Source organism: Lonchura striata, chromosome 1 (genome assembly GCF_050655825.1).
Source record: "Lonchura striata isolate lonStrDom1 chromosome 1, ASM5065582v1, whole genome shotgun sequence".
NCBI lineage: Eukaryota > Metazoa > Chordata > Aves > Passeriformes > Estrildidae > Lonchura > Lonchura striata.
This window is the reverse complement of record NC_140703.1, coordinates 115,088,648-115,112,380: the sequence shown is the minus strand read 5'-3', so window position 1 is coordinate 115,112,380 and position 23,733 is coordinate 115,088,648. Positions and strand designations below refer to the sequence as shown.

The 23,733-nt window shown below is 40.5% G+C and overlaps 1 protein-coding gene across 1 annotated transcript in view; it reads right to left on the bottom strand.

Moving 5' to 3' along the window:
• DSCAM (DS cell adhesion molecule) overlaps positions 1–23,733 on the bottom strand; it is a 446,056-nt gene that overhangs the window by 121,681 nt on the left and 300,642 nt on the right. Inside the window, exon 11 of the mRNA XM_021527473.4 lies at positions 20,990–21,163. Within this exon, the coding sequence (XP_021383148.3) occupies positions 20,990–21,163 (174 nt within the window). The remainder of the gene's footprint in view (positions 1–20,989; positions 21,164–23,733) is intronic.

The window sequence follows — 23,733 nt, the reverse complement described above, 5'->3', positions numbered from 1 at the left end:
TATTTTTTCTTTAGAGAACAGCTAATTTCTTTGACCTAAAACTTTTTATGAGAAAGTGGTCTCTTTGACAAAAGGCATTTCTCAGAAGGCTTTATTAGCTCAGCATTTAAAAATCAGGCCAACATGTTCACAACATCTTCAAAATGAAAATTCTGTCAGAAAGGGAAAAAAGAAAAAGCTACACAAATTCATGAGAATTCTCAAAACTGAGTCTTTTTTTTAGCCAAATAATGCTGGCAAAATCACCCAAATTCATTCAAGCTAAAAGCACTCTAAGGGACATTGATTTCCTTGTGGTCATCTGGGAATACATTCTCAACTTTTTAATTCTGTGAGGAGGTGAAGGAATAGTTTTGACAAATGAAATATAAAACAAAAGTTATGGTGTTGTTGAATCGAAGGTAGAAATTTCCTTAGTATTAATGCAGCAAAGTTGTCACTAATTTCTAGTTGTCTTCTAGTCAGCTTCTTATTTAAGGAATTTCCCCATGGATGAATTATTCTGTTTTTTGCTGAGAAGACACTGCTGGAGTGATGGGCAGGATGGTCTTGTGTTGTAGATCCATGCTGCTCTTCCTCTGCAAATAACTGCTCTAACCAACCACTTTTCTGTAGCTGTAATTAAAAATTTATTATATTGCCTAAGACCTTGGAAAAAAATCATCCCAAGATTTAATCTTGAGAAGCTCCTGCATTTCTGCTCTCTTTTAACTGAAGGAAAATCTGCTCTTTGGAATTTAGCATGAAAAATCCCTTGTTGTTGAAGTGCTACACCTTTGTCCCACAGTGTTTCACTGGGAATTCACAGTGGAAAATGCTGGGAAATTATGTGACTTTTAAACTTTTCTTACTGGTAAGATAAATTGAAGTAATAACAGCATCAGCAGGATGCCAAACTAATAACTGGATATGAATGTTCTAAAAAGGAAGATGCTGCCACAGTCAAAGCAGCTGCAACTACAACTCCAAACTGGTGATGTCTCAGGTTTGAGCTTTTCTATTTTTCACATTCTGTGCTGCTTTAGTGTGTGGGTCTGGGCTTCACATGATGGGATGCTGAGCTCTGTGCACAGAGCAGAGACAAAACAATTCCTGCTCCAGCTGGGCACCAAGGACAATGATCCAAACCTCAGCCCAGGAGCACAAACAGCGTGGGCTGGAGAGAGAAAAACAAGCAGGGTGGGACTGATGGGCTGGAGCTGGAATGGGACAATGAACTCCAAGGTGCCAATGGAGCAGAACTGATCCCAGGGAGAGCCCCGGGAGCGCTCGTGCATTTTGGGACATTTTGGGTCATTTGGGTGCAGCCCTGGCTGGGCTCTGGTGCTGCCCAAGGTGGATCCATGGAGGAGATCCTTGAATAAATCCCTGCTTTATTCTGTAGCTCTGCCCAGCCTCTGCTCTAGGGCAGCCCTAACAAGGCATCACGGGGGCAAACCCAGTGGATTCCCAGTATTTCAACCACTTGTGCGAAGAAAAAGGTGATAGAAGCTGATTGTTTCTCCAGCCCAATTTATTTATTTTTCCTTCTTTTCCCTCCAATAAATGGGTCATTGATAACATTGAGCAACTTCAGGTCATCCTATGCACATCAGGTTTTGCTCTCTCAATTCTAGGAAAGAAAAATGGGGGGCTGTTCAACCAGGTTGCTTTGTCCAAGTTGCCAGATGCAGCAATTGTCTAAAAAACTTTTTAGCATGGAATTCTGCAACTTGAATTACAAAAGTCTATTTTCAGAAGTAACTCCTGAGACTCTACTGCATCACAATCATTTAGGCTGGAAAAGACCTCCAATTAAACCTCTAATCTACTGGTTACATTATAAAATCCTTAAAAATTTAAATATATATGCATATATATATGTATGTATATATATATATAGACACACATATATATACATATATCTACATATACATATACATATATATATATTTTCTGGATTAATTTATATGGATTAAAAAAAAAAGAGAAAATTTATATGGCAAATTTAGCATTCAAAATTTCAGTAAATGAGACATCCAAGACATCCCAGCAGTCTCCAGCGAGACTGTTGTCATCATGTTTGATAACACATTGTTTAATTACACAAACATTGTTTCCCCACAAGATAAATTTTTTCTTTAGTTGAGGGACTACGTGGTGCTCAGGATTATGAAGTTGGTGAATGATGCTACTTCTATTTTTGCCTTATCTTTGATCATTCCCTGGATTAGAAAATAGTAAATGAAATGAAAATGAGTCCTTTGGCTAGTCCTTGCTGAATGACACATTGAATACTCTCATTTTACAATTTTTCTGTGGCAAAATTAAGGATATCTAGACTGTTACCTCTCACCTTCTTTGATAGATGTTGTTTTCCTTCACTTATTTTTAAGCGTTGAAGTGGCTCTGCAGAATTGCTGAACAACCCTGAGTGCAATTAAAGCCTTCCTAAGAATATGCCCTGATTGTCTTCAGAGTAAATTATTCCTCAGATAATATATGGGATGTGTTTGCTGTCCTTTGAGGTAATTTCATAGATTTAAACTCATACTTTACAAAGGTTTTCCAAGGATAACTTGGAAGCATCTTAAAGTGTGTGGTTCCTGAAATGCTTCTATATTTTTGCTGTCCTTGACTCAGTTGCTTTGTGTGAGCAGCATCAACAGAGTGCCTAGAATTGATCTTAAAAAATCAGCTCATTAAGAAGCTGAACTCTGGTGAACTGTAAAAAAAAAAAAAATAAAAAAAAATATATATATATGCAACAAAATATGCAGCACTGAAGAAAGGAAAAGCTTTCTCAGCCTTCTGTCAGTTAAATACATTTTTTTTAATACTGCTGCTAGCAAATAATAATCCTTTGATTTTCCATCCTGAAGATTGCAAAGTTCCTGGCAGCTCCAGTAACTCTTCCAATTTCTATTGCCAGCTCTGCCAGTCTCTCATAAATCTCACTGATCTCTTCCACCCCTGTCTCCAGGCTGTTCCTTGCCTCAGATTTTGCCAGAATAAATGCCAGTAATGTCATGAAGCATCCCCCCCTCCTGCCTGAGAAGGTCCCCGTTGTGGTGTTTAATTAGATGGTGTTCTTTGCAGGAATGGAAATTTGAGGCAAAGAGGTGAAAAAAGGGTCACTGGTAATTTATTGTGTGTACCAGGGCTGAGCGAGCTGGTAACTGCAACTCTGTAAACCTGAATAATGAGTTGTGTAGGAGCACTGGAAGATTTGGAACTCCAGATGGAAAAGGAGAGGAATCTGAATCCTTATCTTTTATCTTCTTGAATCCTCTCAGGAAGTGTAAAGTCAGGTCATCTGTCAAGAATTCCCATGGCATTATTACTGGTAAGGAAAGATATAATTCAAAAGCAGCCTCTGAGATGGTTTTCTCTTGCTCCTTTGGGATCACTTAGAACCACAAAGTCCAAACATGTAAACTAAGATGTTACTTTAGAGACTTTCACCTTTAAATTTTCTAAAATATTTGCATGCCAGCTCTCTTGGGCTTGCTGCAGGAAGGCTGATTGGCTCATATGTACCTTTCATATAAAGGAATATCAGTATCAGAGTATACAGATTTTGAAATTATCACTGAATTATGGAATGGTTTGGGTTGGAAGGGATCTTAAAGATCATCTCATTCCCACCCCTGCCATGGGCAGGGACAACTTCCACTATCTCAGGTTGCTCCAAGCCCTGTCCAAACCTGGCCTTGGGCACTTCCAGGGATCCAGGGCAGCCATAAAGTCTTTGGGCAACCTATTCAGTGTTTCATCATCCTCACAGGGAAGAATTTCTACCTAAAATCTAATCTAACCCTGTCCTCTGGCAGTGGGAGCCATTCCCTGTGTCCTGTCCCTCCATGCCCTGGAAATTGTCTCTCTCCAGCTTTCCTGGGGCTCCTCCAGGCCCTGCCAGGCCACCCTGAGCTCAGCCCAAAGCTTCTCCTGTGCAGGTGAACAATCCCAGCTGTGCCAGCCTTTCCTGCCAGCAGAGCTGCTCCATCCCTCTGCTCATCCTGGAGCCTCCTCTGGGCTCTCTGCAGCAGCTCCAGCTCCTGCTGGGCTGGGGCAGGGCTGGGGCAGCTCTGCAGGTGGGATCTCACCTGAGCAGGGCACAGGGAGAGACTCTCAATGGAGAAATTTTGGGTATCACCCTTTGTCTGCCCTGCTGTGATGGCTAATTACTAAATTACTAATTACTGCATGACTAAAGCAGTATTCCTGTTATCATCAGAGCATCTGAAAACAGAGTCTTGTGGGTTGTAAACAGCTCAGCTCTGGAGGTGAGGGTATTGATGGGTTTTTGAGGGAGCTGTTTGCCAGGAGGTCCCACATAACCCTGCAGAGGAGGCATTCTGAAGGAGGAAAAGTTCTGGCACCTCTGTAAGAAGCAGCCCTTGCTGTCCTGGGGAGAAAGTGTCCCACTTTTCTGTGCCTGCAGAACCCCATGGCTCTGGGCAACGATTCTGCACAGCTTCCTTCCAGCAGTATGTGGGAATCCAGGGCTTCCCTCTGGCTGCCCTGGAAGGTCTGGGACCCTGGCAGGGGTCAGGAACCCCCCTGGACAGAGCCCCCAGAGACACTGTCTGTGATCTCTGTCCATGGAAAAGAGTTTTCAATCTTACAGGATCAATTACCAGCTCTGAGTGTTTGATAGAAGTAATAATTAAGTGTGGCACGGGTGCAAAAATAAAATTTTAGGATTCTAGATAAGGGGCCCAAAGGGGACAAGATGAAGGAAATTGGGTGTGCCTTGTCCTTTTCCTCCTTCTTCATGCCCTCCATGTCTCACTGTGGTGTTGGCATTTTTCTGTTGGTTCAGGCTGGGGACACACTGTCCAACGTGGGTGACAGATATTGGCACGTTCTTGTAAATCCAGCCCAGGGAGTTTCTGGTATTTAATGTTTGTAACATCCCACTGAGGGCAGAGCCCCACACGCTGCCCTGCAGGACAGAGCTGGGCAGGGCAGCAGAACATGTGAGAGATCAACAGAATAAACAACCTGGAAACCAGCACAGACCAATTATGGCTTCTGCTTTGGCAGTGGGGCTGACAGACAGAGACTTTCTATAGTCTTGGAATCATTTAAATATCACAGATTCTGTCACAGGAGAATAATCTTGTTTTTCAGTTTGGTGGTGAAAGAAAAAGAGGAAAACCCAAAATATAGAGCTCAATAAATCTGCACTTGAGTTCAGAAGAAAAATCCACAGAGTTCAGGAGGAAAAATGCAGGAGGTGGTAATGCTGCCAAAATCCATGGATGGCAAAAAGGGGGAGTTCAGTCCTTCTTAGTGAATAGCTCTGCTATTCTGTCAAAAGCAGGGGCCAGGGGCTTGAAATTTTTGCTGTATCATGGAAAGGATGAAAATGAGATTGCTCAAATGAGGCCTCATGACTGATATTCTGTTCCCACAGAGGTCTGGAGCAACTTTGGCACTGACTTTCACTTGAGCAGCATTTAATTTGCTAAAATAAGAGTTACACTGGCTAGTTTCTTACAGTCTTAATACCCAGTCCTGATACAAGCTAAAAGGGAGGTGCTAAAGGAGAATTAAACTGTAGGATATTAAAAGGACTAATTCCTTTATTTTTAATAAATAAGAGAAAATAAAAGTCTCCCAAGGTGCTTAATATTGCCTATTACTGTGCATATCCTGAATTCATGACTAATGCACTGTAATTCAGTCACAGGATATGCTTTACACAGTGCAGTGCTGCATTATGTGCTGCACTTCAGATGTTCAAGATCTTAATTTTTTGTCTCTTCAGTATCCCTCACCCAAAAGCTAATGACAAATTCTGTCGTGATGGTATTTTTTATGATACACATAGCTGTGACACATGATAATTTCACAATCATTTTGAGACACCATGTGGTTTCTTTTGACATTTTGTGACAGGCTGTGTTATCAAGCACAATTGTTTGCACAGGAAACAACTGTAGCACGTGGTCCTTGGGACATTATGTTATCTCCTGATAATGATGTCATTAACATGTGTATACTATAATTAATGACTACAAGAGCGATTCATTTGAGTAAGGCTTATGAATCCATTTCATCTAAAAAGGGAAAGAAAACCTATAATCATTTGGGCTCAGATCCTGAAAGCTACTTACTTGCAACCTGCTGCAGCTACGCTGGGTGACCCGTTAATTGAGGCATATTAACCAAGAAGCATTTATTTCTCAGTTATATTACAGAAGCTTGGATTAGAATCATTATCATAATGATTGTTCTAATAGAGATCAGTGAGGGAAACAGGAACCTAGCAGTGCTCCAAACCCCTTTGTCACCCAATCTCCTACTGAGGGGAGCCAGGAAACAATTACAGTTCATCAGTGTGCACGGTGAAATAATGAAGCTGGAGACATGGAGAGCAAACCCTCTGCAGCTCAGGCTGTCCCCTCCTGCTCCTGCAGCCCCAAGACAGAAAACACTCTCCTTACATCCTTGTCTGCATGGAAAGCAGGCTGTCACAGGCAGTTCACACATGTGAAGCATTTTTAGGTAAGAATCACAGAATTACAGAGTGGTTTTGTTGGCCTCAAAGCCCATCCAGTGCCACCCCTGCCATGGGGACACCTCCCACTGTGCCAGGCTGCTCCAGCCCCAGTGTCCAACCTGCCCTTGGACACTTCCAGGGATGGGACAGCTTCTCTGGATACCCTGTGCCAGAGCCTCACTAGCCTCACAGTAAACAATTTCTTTCTCAAATCTAACCTATTTTTTCCTTGTTCCAGTTTGAAGCAATTCCCTCTTGTCCTGTCACTCCAGTTCCTGATGAATTGTCCCTCACTGGCTTTCTCATAGATTTTTGCTGCCATATTTTTGCCAATATATTTGATGGCTCAATGTCTTGATATAAGTCCTGCCGTGGTTTAGGTGTAATGTTACCACAAACTCAATTCTGCTTCTCACTGCTTAGAGCTTCCCAAGAAAATAAGATATATTCAGACCACCAAAATTTGCTTGCAAACCTGATAATCCACTCCTCTCCCTTAAGGCTAAACAAATTGCAGATAGATATTTTTGTGTTATTTGGATTTTCAGAAGGTTCTATTTGAGCATGCAAAGTATTTTCATGGAGATGTTTGCATGCAGGAGCAGCCACACAAAAACAGCTGTGAGTGAATAAAATTTCAACCTGCCACAGCTGCAGTGCTCAGGAAAGCTGCCTACAACATGTCTACAGAAATTATGAGACTGGATCCTTGGGAAGATGCTTGAAAATTGTCTTTGTGCAGAAAAGCTACAACTGGTGAAAGCTGGATCATGCTGGATCCTCCAGAAATATTAAAAAAAGGGCAGGAGGAAGCCAGGGAAACATGGGCTGAGCTGCTCCTCAAAGCTTAAATTCTGAGTGGGGTTCAAATGCTCAGAGGTCTATCTGGGCTTTTCTAGAATAGAGGTGGTCGGGTATTTTCCTGCCAAACAGAATCATCAAACTGGTTTTTGGGGTTTTTTTTGTTTGTTTGTATTGTTTTGTTTTGTTTTTTGAGAGATGGTGCTGCATTCTGTTGGCTCCTTTTCTCTTTTATGGACAGCAGTCCAGAGGACCCAGCACACCCCTCCTGTCCAGGTGTTTCAGAACTATGCAAAGTCAATCTCTGTGACTTAAACTGCCTTTTACATGTAATTTTCATAAAGTCACCGTATGGATTATGAGTATATGCACCAATAATTATTTATATGCAACATTAATTTTGCTCTGGGATTTGAAACACTAAACACGTGTATACTTAGTAGCCTTTCGTACATGTAACCTCCAGAATAATCATCACTGGATTTACTTCAGTGTGCACTAGATTTTTTTAGATAAAGAAAATAAAATAACTATGTGTATTTTCATGATGTAAGCTACAAAATACATGTGAGCTTTTAAAAGTCAAGAAATGCAAAGTCAGAATTTTAGGACTAGTAAATTAGATCAATAATTTCAAGAATAGTAAATTGGAGCAATGTTAACAACAGCGAATGTAAGAGACATAAGAAAGGAGTTAACACACAGAAATGCTTCTCTCTACCTTAAAAATATGTTTTTTTCTGTATTTGTACATGCATGTTCCATACATGTACTGTTGGATTTTAAAAATACTGTGATTATATTAAAAATAAGCAAAGTATGATTATTCCTCCTAAAGCTCCTGATTCAGAACTAAATGTACTCTTTTTTCCAGGCGAAAAATAAGAACTGGAAAGCCTAATCTTGCTCTACAGGAACCTTATATGAATCAATGTCTACAATTCTAATATTATTTAATTTTTAATTACATTATTTTTGTAATTGTTTCTTGTAACATCCTTTATAACAACATCTGAAAAGAGAGGGAAGGGAAGGGAAGGGAAGGGAAGGGAAGGGAAGGGAAGGGAAGGGAAGGGAAGGGAAGGGAAGGGAAGGGAAGGGAAGGGAAGGGAAGGGAAGGGAAGGGAAGGGAAGGGAAGGGAAGGGAAGGGAAGGGAAGGGAAGGGAAGGGAAGAATAAAATTTGATTTAAAGCAAACAGAAAATTTTCTTCTCAAGATCATTATTTCCATAATGATAAATGTGCCTGTTTAGGTATCCAATGGTACTGGGGGAAAAAAAAAAATCCACTTGCTTTATGGGGAGAGACAAAAAAGGGTACAGATACCCTTGACTCAAACCAGTGGGATGGTTGATAACACTTAATATATTCTGACTTCTCCTTTTCTGGGTATGAAAGCAATTGATGCTCTGTGAGAGTGCAGCTCCTCAAGGTTACTCACATCTCAGCATCTTTGAAGTGCTCCCCTGGGTTAGTTTACATCACTCTGCATGAGAGATAGGCTGACACACTGCTAAGCTGAGCTGCTTTGGTATCAGCAAGCTGGGAGTATGTGACAGATCCCTTAAAAGCACTCAAACTCCTGTGCATTCCGAGCTAAAATATCCCTGGATGGCCCCAAGTTAAACCCCTGGTTGGTGCTTCCAAGCTCCTGCATTTCACAGGTTCAGCTTGCTCAAACTCAAGAGCTGAAGCAAAATTTGCTTCAGGCTTATGTTTTGAGCTTCATCTGTCTGTTCTTTTATCTCCTGCTTTTGGAAGTAATTGTAACGATGCTGCAAAAAGTCAACTCTTGCTCCAGAAACAGCATCCACGTGAGAGGTTTAGAGTTACACAGCTAAGCCATGATGCCATTGGAATAAAATGGAATAATCAGCAAAAGAAGAAATAATCTGGAATTTGGACAAGATCTAAGGAACTTCTTGGGAAAAGCAGCATACTGGATGTGTATTTTAATATTTACAAGCACATTTTTAACATCTGAAGGCTTGCTGGGTGTCAGCAAGGCCATGGTAACTGCCCAGGTTTACAAGCCTGCCCCACAGCAAATGAGAGGAAATTCAACCTCCTTAATTGTCAGGTAATTAGTCTGCCCATGCTCATGCTCAGTAGACACTGGGACACCCAGCACAGCCCAGCAGCTGCCAAGCCACTGCTTTGTACATTTGAGCCTCCTCATTCAGAAGACAGACTGATTTATTCTGCTCCTGGGCCTTGACAGGTGAAATAAGCAGATAACAGAGGGTAAAATCAGATCACAGCCAAGGAAAAACCATCCTATCCAAGTTAAATAGTGCTTGTGCCAGCCTTCTCCTGCTGGCCAGGTTGTTCTCTCCTTTCTCATGTTTTGAATACCTCTTTAAGCATTTCTTGGAGGTCTTCCACAGGGAGAGGTTTAAGAACCCAAAGGGAGAGAGTTGACACCTCTGTGTAATGCCTTATCTTCATCAGATATGCAAATAAAACTCACAAGTCTTCATTCACAGCTCTCTCCACTGGGGAGCTCCCTGAAATAGGACTGGGAACATTTGTGGATGCTACAGGGAATCCGCAAAAACTCCTGAGGGCACCCAGGGATTTCTCCTGCACAAAAATCTCTCCTCACTGGTTAGGTGCATTCCCATTTTCCTTAAAAGCCAGGCACTTCAATTAACTCTTATTTAAATCTCAGACCTGGGCATTTAGCAAGTGGTAATTGTATTTTCCACAATATGCAACCACTTATGGAAAGTCTGTTCTCCCTTATTTCAGCTCGGCAAGTCACCACTTAAAAATCTGATAGCAGGAGATTTGCCTTGCTCAGAGTGTGGGTTTATGGCTGTTAGTGCATGGCAAGGAGCCAGCCCCTTCCAGTTGTAAATGCAACATTTAGGTTGCATTGCAAAGTAAGACAAAAGTACAGCAGAGTGCTGCTTTCTTGCAGAGCACTCACAGTAATAGGCACTTATTTTAAAAGCCAATTTTGAGATAAGACTGCAGGAATAAGATCCTGTTGCATTATTGTGTGTGTACCTGTGGGCAATTAACCCAAATCAATGGCTAGTAATTAAAAGCCAGGAAAAAGAATCATCTAATAGATGCTCCTTCTACTGCTCTGATGATTTGCAAGAAAATAGACTTATGCAATAGCTCTATTTTCTGTATCTTTCTGATTTTGTGTTCACAAGTTTATATCATCTCACTTTCAGAAATGACATTAGATCCTTTGCAAGGAAAGAAATGGAAGCAAGAGAACAGGATTGTTTCTCGGGTCATATCTATCAATATGGCAAGTCTATTCATAGAAAAATGTTCCTGTTAGGTCACTGATGATGTGATTTTAGAGTTTATTTTAACTAATATGAGAAAAGTTCAGGATGGGGAAGCAGAACAGAGAGAACTTGCAGTGCTGACTGAAAGCCAGGCCATTGACTTTGCTGCTTTACCATTCATTCCCAAAGGATTACAACATTTGCTGAAGGACTTTCTCTTGAAAGTTTAAGCCAAATTTGAAGACAACAACAACAAAACCCCCAACCTAAGCCAAATCTAACCAACATATATTTAATTTCCTAAATAGCCATCCTCTTTGCTGAGCATCCTTCAGCAGATCACTGGTTACATGAAAGACAACTGTGTCCACACTACTTCTATAAATCAGGGCTTTGATGAGAAAAATATCTGTAGGAGCATATTGAAGATGCATTTCTTTAGGTTGATCTACCTTTGGGGATTAAATGTCACCAAATCACCAACAGAACCCAAGCCATTCAATGATTCTGTATTTCTGTGCTGTGAGTGGTCACACATTCATGCACATGGACACAGAAATATTGGTAATTGAGGCCTCTAATTTCCATAGATCAAACACAGCAAGAGATCTTTCACAGCCCAATAGCATTTTTTTTTTTGCAAAATTATGTCTAGGAAATCTCACCAGAAGTTTCATTTGTAAAAGCAGGGTGTTTAAATATCAATGCCAATCCCTGCACACACTGGGCTGCTCCCATCACCTGAGAACACAACACCCTGTACAAGGGAATTTTAAAGGAAAAAACCTCTTTCACAAGTCAAGAATAGTGGTTGGAGCTAGAAAATTTATTTCATCCCTGAAAGATCATTTCTGCTTTCTGAATTTGGTGCTATGCTCACCTACATCTATAAAATTACAAAACGTTGCTTTCCCAGGGCAGGAATTTGTCCAGGTGGAAGTTAAACACCAAATTATTGATGACAGAGGATCTAAAATTATTGTCACAAAGATACATAACTGCCTGGATGACCCAGTTCCTACATGATCAAATATTCCAACTCAGGACTGGAAAAGAAAACAAAAATTGGATGTAAGAATAATTATTTTTTGTCCTAATGGAGACAGTTAAAAAAAATGGATAGGGTTAGATTAATCATAAGTAATTAGGCCAACAGTGAGAGCTCATTCTTTCATTATCTCCTGGTTTGACAGACCAAATCGATTCATTCCTCAGCCCTGCAGGATTCTAATAAGATTTATCTAAAAATGGAGCCATGCTTCTTTGCTTTTTTAGTTATCTGTACTATGAGACCACTCAGAAATCAATTGCCATGGCCATAAGTGGACACGTCCTTTTTTTCTTTCTCCTCTCAAGAAAGATAAAAGCAACATATTCAGATTTGTTCAAGCATCTCACACCCTACAAATATTTGAATGTGCAGTAGGGTGGGAGCTCACATGCACTGGGTGAATCCCAGTGGTCAGGGAGGGGCATGGGGTGAAGAAAACAGATTGCTGAAAGAAAATCTGCATTTGCAAATCCTTTCTTCTGCCTTAAATTGCCCCGAGTGTAGCATCTTCACCTTGCAGGCAGCTCTTCTTCCCACCTTGCATTTTTAATCCTTTTGTGAGCCCCCCCAGATAGAAACTTAATTTGTGTTTATGATGATTATCACAGACTCTATGCACTGTTTTCACACTGAGCACCACTGTAAGATTTTCACAGAGGAATGCAAAGTCACCACACAATTTTTGGAAAATTATTTTTAAGATGAAAAGAAAGTACTACAAAAAAAAAGACTCTTTATGTTTGAAGGCAAAATTGCTTTCCTTAAAAAAAACTTAAAGTTGCACTGATGGAAGCAGCTGTAAAAGATCATCTTTGTCTGATAGTGACATGTGATATTATCTTTTAAAAGAAATAAACTCTTATCAAAAGCATAAAATATTTGCATATAAACTACCTTTTTTTACAATTTTCTTTTGCTGCAGGAGAATTATACAGAAAAATGTAACTGACGTGGCATCTGTGTCACTTGATACTCAAATGTAGTTTATAGTCTACATATTCAGATATTGTGAAATCATTTTTACTATTTTTGTTATAGCTCACTATAGGTTTTCTTTCTTCAAATCAACAATAAAGATAAACAATATTAATAAATAAATAAAATTAAAAACTATAAAAAATTATGATGCAGGTCCTATGACAGCATTCAATAATTTAAAAATAGTGAATAACCTTTTGAAATGTAAGGTTTTTACTGGAAAAGACAGTGGCTAAGTCATTCAAAGTGCAGAAGAATCTGATATATCAGAAGAAATATAATTTAGTACTCTGCCCTCTATTTTGGCTGTTCAGAGAGCATTCTGCAAATCCTAAACTCATATAAAATAATAATGGGGAGTTCTGAGGTTTTGTCCTGCTGGAAAAGGGTTACTTTCTAAATGAGATGTACCTTAAAGTTGGCAAGACTAATACAGACAAAAAGAGATGAGGGAAAAGGAAAAGGAAAAGGAAAAGGAAAAGGAAAAGGAAAAGGAAAAGGAAAAGGAAAAGGAAAAAAAGGACAGTTCTGTAAGAGCTACCTTTTCTGAAGTGGAAATAGTCACATGCACTGCATATATCCACTAATTTAATTTACATCCCACAATTGCTTTACAATGCTCTCTTGATTTAAGTTTATTTAATCTTTGTTAGCAAGACATAGACACAACTTTTGATGACACTGCAAATATAAAAATAATCTGCAATAGATCCTGCATTCACTTCCTCCCTCAGAAGCCAATATTAAACTCATCAAACACACTGCAAACAACTCCCACCTCACAAATGAAACTAATGTATTCACAGCAGCATTTGTATTTTAAAATATTACTCAGAAAAATTAGTAGGTTTCATAGCATAAATGTACAGATCTAAGTATTAAATAAAGGTAAATATTCAAGAAAAATCAAGACTGTAAAGTTCTATCCATGCTATATTTGAAACCCATTTTATTCAGATAAACAGTAAACATCAACACTGCATTGTGGGCATGGTTAGTGATTGGTCATTACTCCTGTACCACAAGAATTGAAGGAAAAAAGAAATAACTTAGAACACTGTCCTAACATTATTTGTATTAGCATCTATTTTGTGCACCTGACTTTGAGATTTAGAAACACTTTGCGATTTTAAGAAAACATCAGAAATAAATATATTTGAAGAATTTTTATTTTGTAAGAGTCGTGTGTTCTGGCAAGAATTTCTGGGATAAATGTCCATATGCAATCATTGTGTTGTCCTCAGCACAGCAGGGCCAGGAGCTCCTGGAGCTGAGCAAGGGCCTGGAGCAGCTCCAGCCCAGGAAAGGCTGAGGGAGCTGGGGCTGCTCAGCCTGGAGAGAGCCCAGGGAGAGGGGCTGAGCCCTGGGTGTCCCTGTGTGTCCCTGGCTGTCCCTGTGTGTCCCAGTCTGTCCCTGTGTGCAGGAGGTCAGAGCAGCCCCAGGCTCTGCTCCAGGCCCAGCGATGGCCCCAGAGCCCCGGGCAGGGGCTGAGCCCAGCAATTCCCTGCACAGGAGGCACAACTCCTGCCCTGGGCAAAAAAATTGTGAACAAGACTCAGGGGGAGGTTCAGGCTGGAGATCTGGGAAAGGCTCTTCCCCCACAGGGTGCTGGGGTACTGAACAGGCTCCCCAGGGCAGTGGCCATGGCCCCAAGCCTGCCAAGAAGCTCAAGAAGGGTTTGGACAACACTCTCAGACACAGGGTGTGACTCTTGGGCTGTCCTGTGCAGGACCAGAGGTTGGGCTGGATCATCCTTGTGGGTCCCTTCCAGCTCAGGATATTCTTTGATTCTAAATGATTCTAAACCACCAGTAAGAATAATTCCCAGAATATTTCCTCCCAGTTTAGAACATTTTGGGATTATCGCTTATTGCATTCAAGCACAGCAGTGTTTGAAGAATTGTGCCAAATACAATGTACTGACATTTGTACTTTCTCAGTGATGGTTATTTTGAATGGATTATCTGTCTAGCTGGTATCAATCCCTGCCACACCACCACCTCAGATGAAGGAGTAGATCAAATTTTATTTTCAAGTCTTGTTTCAGCAGTGTTCAGAGACAGAGGAGCTGCAGCCCTTGATCTGAAATGATCTCTGGCACAGTTTTCTGACCACAGCTGGCCAAACCTGGACACAGAGTTCATTGCAATCTGAGAGCCACGTAATGCCTCTGAATAAAGTGGTAATTTAACAGAACACAAGAAATATTAATGTTGAGGAAGGACAGCATGCTAAAATATCTGTGGTTTTTATAGTAGTAATCTCTTCAAGAAAGGGAGAAAATAAAACATCAGTTTCTGAATCCCATCCCTTATGAGGCTTTCAAAAAAACACAGAGATATGAAGGCATTTGAAAGACTAAATTGTTACAATTTTCTTAAACTGATTATTTATCAGGAGAGCCTTAACAGCCTGGATCCAGTATGAAAATCTCTCCAGAAAGAAAACTTCTGAAAATAAACCTCACCCATGCTCCCTTTTGAATGTTGACATTTGGGCATCAAAAAGCTGAGAGAGACAGCTTATTTGGGAAAAAAAAAAAAAAAAAAAAGGCAATAAATATGATAGTGTTCATACAGCAGAGTCTGTGTGCACTTTGTGGGGGAAAAAATCTGCTTCAACTTTCTGCTGGAAACATTGCTGTGCAACCAGCCTTGAAGAACAGAAAAAGGGCTGCTATATTGTTCAAAAAATATTTATTAAAAAAATAAAAATAAAAAGAAAGAGAGAGAGATAGAGAGGTTCTTACCTCTCCTCTTCTCCTTAAATGAGAGCATTGCAAAGATTTGCATACAAGCCCACTTGAGTATTTGTGCTGCAGCACATCTGGCAATTATCTTACAAGAGAATTGCCATGGGCTTGGCGTTACCGCGAGGAGCGGGGAGCATCCGAAGGCACGGGAGGAAAGGGATATTCCAGCCTTCTACCAGCTACCTTGAACATACTTCATGTTTAATTTCCCTCTGTTGCCAGAGGCGCTGTGTTGTTATGACAGCTGATCTGCCATGGAATAGCTGTAAAGGAAAATCAACAAAGGATCGCTCCAGCGATTCTTGGCGCAATTTATTGGCGCTCGCGTCTGGCGGCTGCCACTGCCTGTCGGGGTAATGACACATGATGGGTGATTAAAGTGCAAGTCCCTAAATCAAAGCTGTGCCAGCAGTTTGAAGAGGCAGAGAACAGCATTTAGACCCCTGTTCTTCTCTCGTTGTGGGAGGACCTCGTTAGGGAAAGAAACGGGATGTTTTGTTAACAAGAGGGAGCGCTTGCATCCGGAAACATCTTTTGTAGTTCCAGGATTCACTCATGGTGTCCTTTAGACTGTGCATTTCATGAAAATAAACAACTAGAGTCATGAAAATAAACAATTAGGGTCTTAGGATCATGGGACACTTTGGGTTGGAATGGACCTTAGAGATCATTGAGTTCCAACTGGCCTGCTGTGGGTAGGGACAAAAAATTTAAACATAAAGGGCATTAAGTTCATCACCACTGACTTGGAATTGGGCAGTTTAGTCACAACCTCATGTTTAACACAGTTTTTACCTTTGATTGCCAAGAAATTGGTGGTAAAAGAGGGAGAGAACTGCCTGTCATGAGGGTAAGGGCAAAGGTGGGCAAGGGTGGCTCACCAGCTCAGCAGGAAGGACTGATTGGGGCATGAGAGTAGCTGCAATTCAAGGAAATTATTTTTTGTTTTCCTTGCCTTTGCCCCACTCTTTCATTCTCAGGACACATGCAAGCCATCTAGCTAGAAATTTTACCAATTTTGGCTAAATTTGTCCATTTCATGAAAGTGTCCCCTACTTGAGATAACTGCAAAATAAGGATGAAGAATCAAATAAATTAAAAACCCTTAAAAAATGACAGAATGTCAGAAAAAGAAAGCAGTAAATCAGGGCACACAAAAAGAGAAGGGAGCTTTTGTTTTGTTTTGTTTTGTTTTTCTACAGAAAATAGTATTTACAGACCATGGGACTGTGAGAAAAATGGAGCAAAGAAAGATTAAGAAATATCAAAATAACTTGGCTCAGGTGAATTTGACATAGCATTATTGCTCTCCTTCTTATAAGTGTTTTTTGGAGATATTAGAGACAGTGATTTTAAGCTTTCTTTACCACATATCATGGATAATCTATCTTTGCACATGTAGAACAGGCAATGCCACCCTTACTGACACCTTGTAGGATACATGCATTTTAATGAGAAATTAGCTTTTTATACACCAACAAAAGTAGCAGTTGGGCTGATCTCAACATTCCTGTGCTCTCAGCAAGGAATTATTTTCCCAAAGACTAAAATGAGCATTTAGAGGCACCCTGGTGAGCAGAGCACAGTGAGTTCTCCATCACAGCTTGCTGGCTTTGCTGCTGGTGTCACAGCAGAGCAAACTCTGGTCACATGGAAATTGTCCCTTTATCTTGCCTGGATAAAGCTTCACAGGCAGAGCTTTCCATCCATCTCAATAAACAAATGCTGCAGTGCTTCAGCCATATGGTGGAACAACTGTTAGCTTGAAGAGGAGAAAAGAGCTCCACACCACTCAGTCTCCATCCATAAGCATCTTCTGCGTTTATTTGTGTTTGTAACTAATGTTATATTTTATTTATTTTGCAGTAGCATGTGTGATTGAGGTCTCTTTGAGTTCTCTGAGCATGGTGAGGAACAAATCTGGCCTGGAGGAGGTCATGGTCAACACAGCCTCCACATTTTACCAGTTTTATCAGGCTGCCTTTCCCCAGAAGCCTCTTCTGTTATTCCATCAGCTTTCGTCATAGGCAACAATTTTTAAAGATTTTTTTTTTTTTTAGAAAAAGCCTAAGTGGTGAAACTCGGCGCTGAAAGAATTAGCTGGGATTAGCATGTTCCTGCTGGAAGGAGCTGTGGATCTGACTGACAGCTTTAGGTTTATGTATTAAACACATATAATGCCAATAGCTAAGAAGCATATTTGAGGGGAAAGTGAATGAAGCAATTCTCTTTTCTTGGCAGACAGGATTTGTTGGAAATGTTTTGATAATCAGATTAAAACTTGTGAGGCTCCACACTGTCACAAAAAGAAGTGATAGATTTAAGAAGGGGCAGGGCTAACGTGGTTGCCTCCAACAGATTATTTACACAGGAATATGCAGGCCTTATTGCAAACTTGCTTTTCAGGAGGTAATTTTTTCCAGGATACCATTCTATCACATTATATACAGCCCCTAAAGTGGAATTAAGAAATGTGACATTTATTCAGATGAAGGCAGGCAGTCTGTTTTAAGCAGTCATCTCTTCCCCTGTGACTCCCAGGCAACCTTTAAATAATTTTAGTTCTTCCCTTCATGTTAAAAGCTCATTATCCTTTATAGAAATTCTTCAGAAGTCTTCTCATCCCAAGCACTAGGAGTCATTTCTCAAGACAGCACTAGATTCCTTGTTCCAGATCTCTCATAACTTTTTATTGTTGTGTGTCTTAGTGAATATGGAATTTGGGAACTACTAATGCTTGAATCACAAGAAGAAAAAAATTCACTGGTCATGATTTTTATGTCCATTCCTTGAAAAGAAAGTGAGTAGGATAATAGCTGCTAAATGAAAATTTTCTGTCCTGTGGTTCCTGATTCAGCATTGATGCTGGCAGCTTGCTCTTTTCACATTTCTGAGGGTATTCCTGAAACCTCCCTTCCTCTCTTTCTTTTTTCTTTCCTTTTTTCTTTTCTTTTTTTCTTTTCTTTTCCTTTTTCTTTGAATTCCCTTCTCATGCAATCTCCCATTTGCATGAGAATTTGGATCAGCTCCTCTGACACCAGGGTGTCACTCAACAATAACTGAAGCACTAGATAAATGTATATTTGGAATTATTACAATTACCCCCTTAGCACTAAGGGTCTTGTTAAGCAAGCCAAGCTGGTTTATAGCTTGACATGGGTTTTTACTAAGAAAAAAAATCCATCCACTTTAGATGTAGCAAGTAATGGAAACAGATTAAATCAATTTTCATCCTGAACTACTAAAACAAACAAACAAAAAAAAAACCTCCTACTCTCTTTTGACAAAAAAAGGTCAACATCCTTTTTGTTTAGATACAGGTGACAATGGAAATTCTGGAGGAGTAAAGCATCAGCTGATTTAAGAGATTTTTTAATAAGATCTATGAAAGGTAAAACTTTATCCAGCAGAGTTACTAACAGAGTAGATAAAAACTTCTATCAGACATGGAGGAGAAGAATCTCCTGTGCACGAGTGGGTTTATTTCCAAGTTCAGGGATGGCATCAGGGATTAGCACCTGCATGCATGAGGTACTTGTGGCACAAGGAAAAAGAAGTGAAGGAATTAGGTGTAAAGGGACTGCTGAGGGCCACTAATTTCATGATCAGTGACCAAAACCATCTAAGCCACTCTGCTTTTCCTATCAGATTTGAGCTACTACTCTTGAATAATCCATCAATAGACTAAGGAAGGTGGGAAGGCAATTTGTCACAAGGAAAACACAAAAATATGCATCAATGCTAATCCTTGTTTATATTTTGGGAGCTGTTTCTTACTTACCAACTCTATCACCCAGAAACAACTGCATGGGCCAGGTCTCACCCTCTACCTCTGCCTAAAGAAGGCTTTTAGGGTGACCTTGTGGAGAAGGATCAACCAATCAAGAATACCATGTGTTTCATGAAGGAAGACCAAGGTTTTTTTATCTAGAAGAGGACTAAATTTGAGGACCATGGTCCAGGAACAGGATCCTGAATAACCACACAGAAAGAGGAAACAGTGAGAGAGACGAAAGGCAAATCCAAACCCTCACTTTGGAGTCAGTCCACCTGACTAGGTGCAGATATTACGAGGCACAGTCACACCACCAGAACAGGGGATCCAGCCATAATGCAGCTCATTTCACCAGAGCATCTTGTCCTTAAGGAGTGTTTGATGGAAGATAAAGCTCTGCCCCTTCCACACTCACCCCAGGACCCTCCCAGTGCTCTGGAGTGGACTGGTGTCAGCGTGGGTGTGTGAGGGGCACAGACTGCTCCCTGCTATCTCAGAGCCAGAGGGGTTTTCATTAGATTCAAACAGCAGCTGGCTCCCCAGGGAAGCTCCTGCTCTTATTTGATAAGGGATGCTCTTTTATCACACATGAAACTGCATGCAGTGATCAGACAAGCAGCGTGCACGGCTGCCAAGCAGAGGGAAGCTGGCTCTTGGTAGAATATTACAGCAGTGCCTCGCTCCTGCAAGTGAAGATTGGCCCAAAACCAGCCAGTTCTGCAAACCACAGAAGCTGGAACTTCTACCAGCCCACAGGAAAAATGTCCAATTCAAGTATTTGCTGAAGGGGTCATCATGTTGTTTTTTAGAAGATGAAGTCACTATGGTAAATTAGAGTGGAGGGGACATCTGAGATACTGGGGCTTGCAAATGTTTGACACTCTTAAAATAACTTAGCTATTAATTCTCAACAACAAACAACACCCCTCAACCTGAACAGTAATGGTATAAAGTGCACTCTCCAATAGAGAATAAATTCTATTTTCCTTCCTTTCTGGAAAAAAAAAAAAATCTTTTTACTTTCAAGGACAGAACTTCTTCAAGGTAATTGGTATTCCAGAACTTCAAAGCATTCTGTAAATCTTCAAAAACCCTACGAACATGAAAGTACATAGCATGGTAACCTCCTTCAATACTGGTCTGACAGGTCATCTAGGAACATTTGGCACACTGATGTGTTAATAGTCTCTTTTTTCCTCTAGTGAGAGAAATTATATTATCTCTAAACCTTTTTTTCCCATTATATTTCCTCTATTTTCTAAATTGTGTTGATGTTTCTAGGAATTATAGCTAACATGCACTTGAAAACTGGACTGCTTTTGTCTCTTGTGCCTGGAAAGTACAGGTAGGTTGAACTTGTGCAATTAGATGGATTTTCCAAATTAGATGGTAATTTCCAAAAATTACCTGGCTAAGTGAAAAATAGCTACTGTGTCTGTATCTGTAAAAGATTATGTTGTAATAACTTGTGGTATCTACCTATAGTAATTGTACCTATAGTTTCCATCTATGATAAACTGAGAATTGATAAATTATCTTTTTAATCCACATTTCCTTCAGCTTCTGAGATTTATGACAATTTCTGTGAGTGTTTCTCCTTTGATATTTTTTTTGGTACCCCTGAACAACTTTCTTCTTTTCCCTTCATGACTCAGGGATAGCTTTCAGACCTGGTACAAATTTACTTTCCTTCCTCTACCAAACAAAGGTTTTTATGAACCATCCTAATTCCAGGTCTTACCACACGCAGCTGAAAGCCAAAATTAAATCAAAAACCAGCAAACCCGACCTCTTCTATCCCAACCCCCTTCCCTCCAAACTAAGGATGCAGTAAAGCCTTTTTTCACTCAATGGCAATATCTGGATCACAGAGAAGCGTTTCAGTTCTTACTTTTAACAGTGAGGTACATGGACTTGCTGACGTCTGCTCCCACATCATTGCTGACCTTGCAGAGGTAGTATCCACTGTCTTCTTCCAGCACATGTTTGATCAGCAAGGAGCCATTTGTGAGCAGCTGGATCCGACCGTTCAGCGCGATCGGCTGGAACTGGGGAACCCCGGCACCTGCAGCAAGAAACCCGTGGAGAATGGTTAAAAAGCATCTCATGTTTTATTTTTAACAAGGGATAAGGTACAGCTTCCTGTTCTTAGAGGCTCAGTGCAGTGAAAATGGCTTTTGACGTCATCAGAATGACGCAGGGTGGTTTGTCATTGTCTTAGGCTGGGGGTGTGTGTGTTCTATTTCCATCTGTCAGAGGTGGGGCAGTTATCTTCTATTCATTGGGTAGGTTTTTCTTTATCTCTTCCACAGCCAATCCTCCCTCCAGATCTCTTCTGTCCATGGACCATTAATTATTAATTATCTTCTGTCCATGGGCCAGTGTCGCTGCATGGCTGAGAAAATTCCATCATCCCATGGCGAGATCCCATGGGGAGGAGCAAAACATTCCTACCTGGATATAATCTGACCTGGGAACAGCACAGCAGCCTTTGCCCCCTGCATTCCCAGAGGAGCAGCTTTCTCCCCCCTGCATTCCCAGAGGAGCAGCTTTCTTCCCCACTGCATTCCCAGAGGAGCCCAGGCCCATCTCCCCCAGCCCTGGAGCTCCAGAGGAAAACTGCCCCCTTGTGCAGGATCCTGCTCCAGCAGAAGCACAGCTGGCACTGCAGGAGGGCTGAGCCACCCTGGGATGGGGCTGAGCCACCTCCCTGACCCACAGCCTGCCTGGGCCTGCTCTGACTCTGTTAGTGGTTTTTCTTTTTGTACTATTACATTTGTATTTCTTTTTAGTTTTCCTAGTACAGAACTGTTATTTCTGCTCCCATGTCTTTGCCTGAGAGCCACTTAATTTCAAAATTATAATAATTCGAAGGGAGGAGTTTACCTTTTCCATTTCAGGGAAGGCTCATGCCTTCCTTAGCAGACAGCTGTCTTTTCAAACCAAGACAGTTATCCAAACTGAATTCATTGCATGAAAAGAAGGAATGCAGCAGCAGCAATAATTTGCCCATATTAAAGGGGCAAAAGGAGCACAAAGCAGAAGAACCAGGAAGAGGGAGAGAGGAAATGAAGATTTTCAGCCCTTTCATGGGTGAAAAGGCACATTTGTTGTACATTTAGAGGCTGATGAATTATTGACAATTACAGCTGAACAGTCATGGCAGTATGCATCCCTAATGCAAACAGCAAATGAATTTCTTATGACTGAGAGGGATGTTTGCTGTAGTAAACATGGCACACTCAGGGGACCTCTAGGCCCTTGTTTATGAAACCCTGGATAACATGGAAAAGCACATCAGTGACTGTTCCTCTTGTTTCCTGCTACAGCTGATGGACTGGTGACACAAAAAATCTCTGTTCTCCCATGTTTGCAGCCAGGATTTATTGAGACTATTAAAAAACCCCTCCAAAAATACCTAAAACCCGCAAATGAAACAAATAAAAAACAAAAAAGCTCAGACCGCTGATCAGACATTTTTGGCAGCACTGTAAAAATGGAAGGTTCATAATAACAGGAAGCTAAAGATTTTTGTATTAAGTTTTAAGAAAAAAATCTACTTTTCCTTGGAAATAAGATTCTGAGTTGTTTAGGGAAAAGGAAACAGGATCCTGCTGTACTGTCACCAGAAGTTCAGGTTCCTTCAACATTAAAGACTCCCTAAATGTATATTAAAATATATTTATTGTAAAAAAAAAAAAAGGGGTTTACAATCTACTTTGTCAGCGGGACATGGGATTTTTCAGGGAAGCCAAAAAGTGCTCTTCTTCAATGGAATTTTCTTACACACTTTCTGTACACAAAGTTAATATCTGTCAGCATTAATCACTATAAACAGTTGGCTGAGTCAATGCAGAAGGAAATACAGTGAATAAATACTATGTGGAATTATTTAGTGTAACATGATGAGCTAGAATGAACACAACATTTAGAATATTAAAAAAAAAAAACAGACATGTATATCAAAAGCACTTCTGGTCCTAGAAGAGTTTGCTTTGAGAACTTATGGCTACACTGAAGGCCTGGTGATCAATCCTATGAACTTAAAATTGTTAAAATGATTATGTTTTCTTATAAAATTCAGCTGCCATTGATGATTTTTCTGTATTGTAGTCCTATGCATGTCCCACTTTTTAGTTTGTCAGTTTTTTTTTTTTTTTTTTTAACAAGAAACTTCTCCTGTCATTTAGCTGGAATGAACATTTATGCTTTAATAACTGTAGATGCCTGCCATTGATTGCCCAGTCACTTCCTGTGTTCCTTCACATGAAAAATTGTGAGAACAATTTAGTGCTCACAGAAAGGAAAGGGCTGATACTCCTGAGGAAAGCTACTGGAAAAACTGGAAAAAAAAAAATCTGTGCAGCAGTTTGCAGATTTCTATTGCAGCCATATTTCTATTTCTATTGCAGCCATAGTCCTCCCTGAGCAGGAGAGAATCTTATCCCATACTTCTGTGTGGATGAGTCTGAAAGGGGATTTATCCAACTATTCTATGATTCCACCATTCCAAGATGGGTTATTTATCTCCTCACAGTTAATTACAACTCAACTAGCTTGGCTTGTGCTCCTTCAGCCCACAAACAGAAAAAAAGAGAATTATGTCTTTGTGTCCTATATTCAGAATTAAAATCC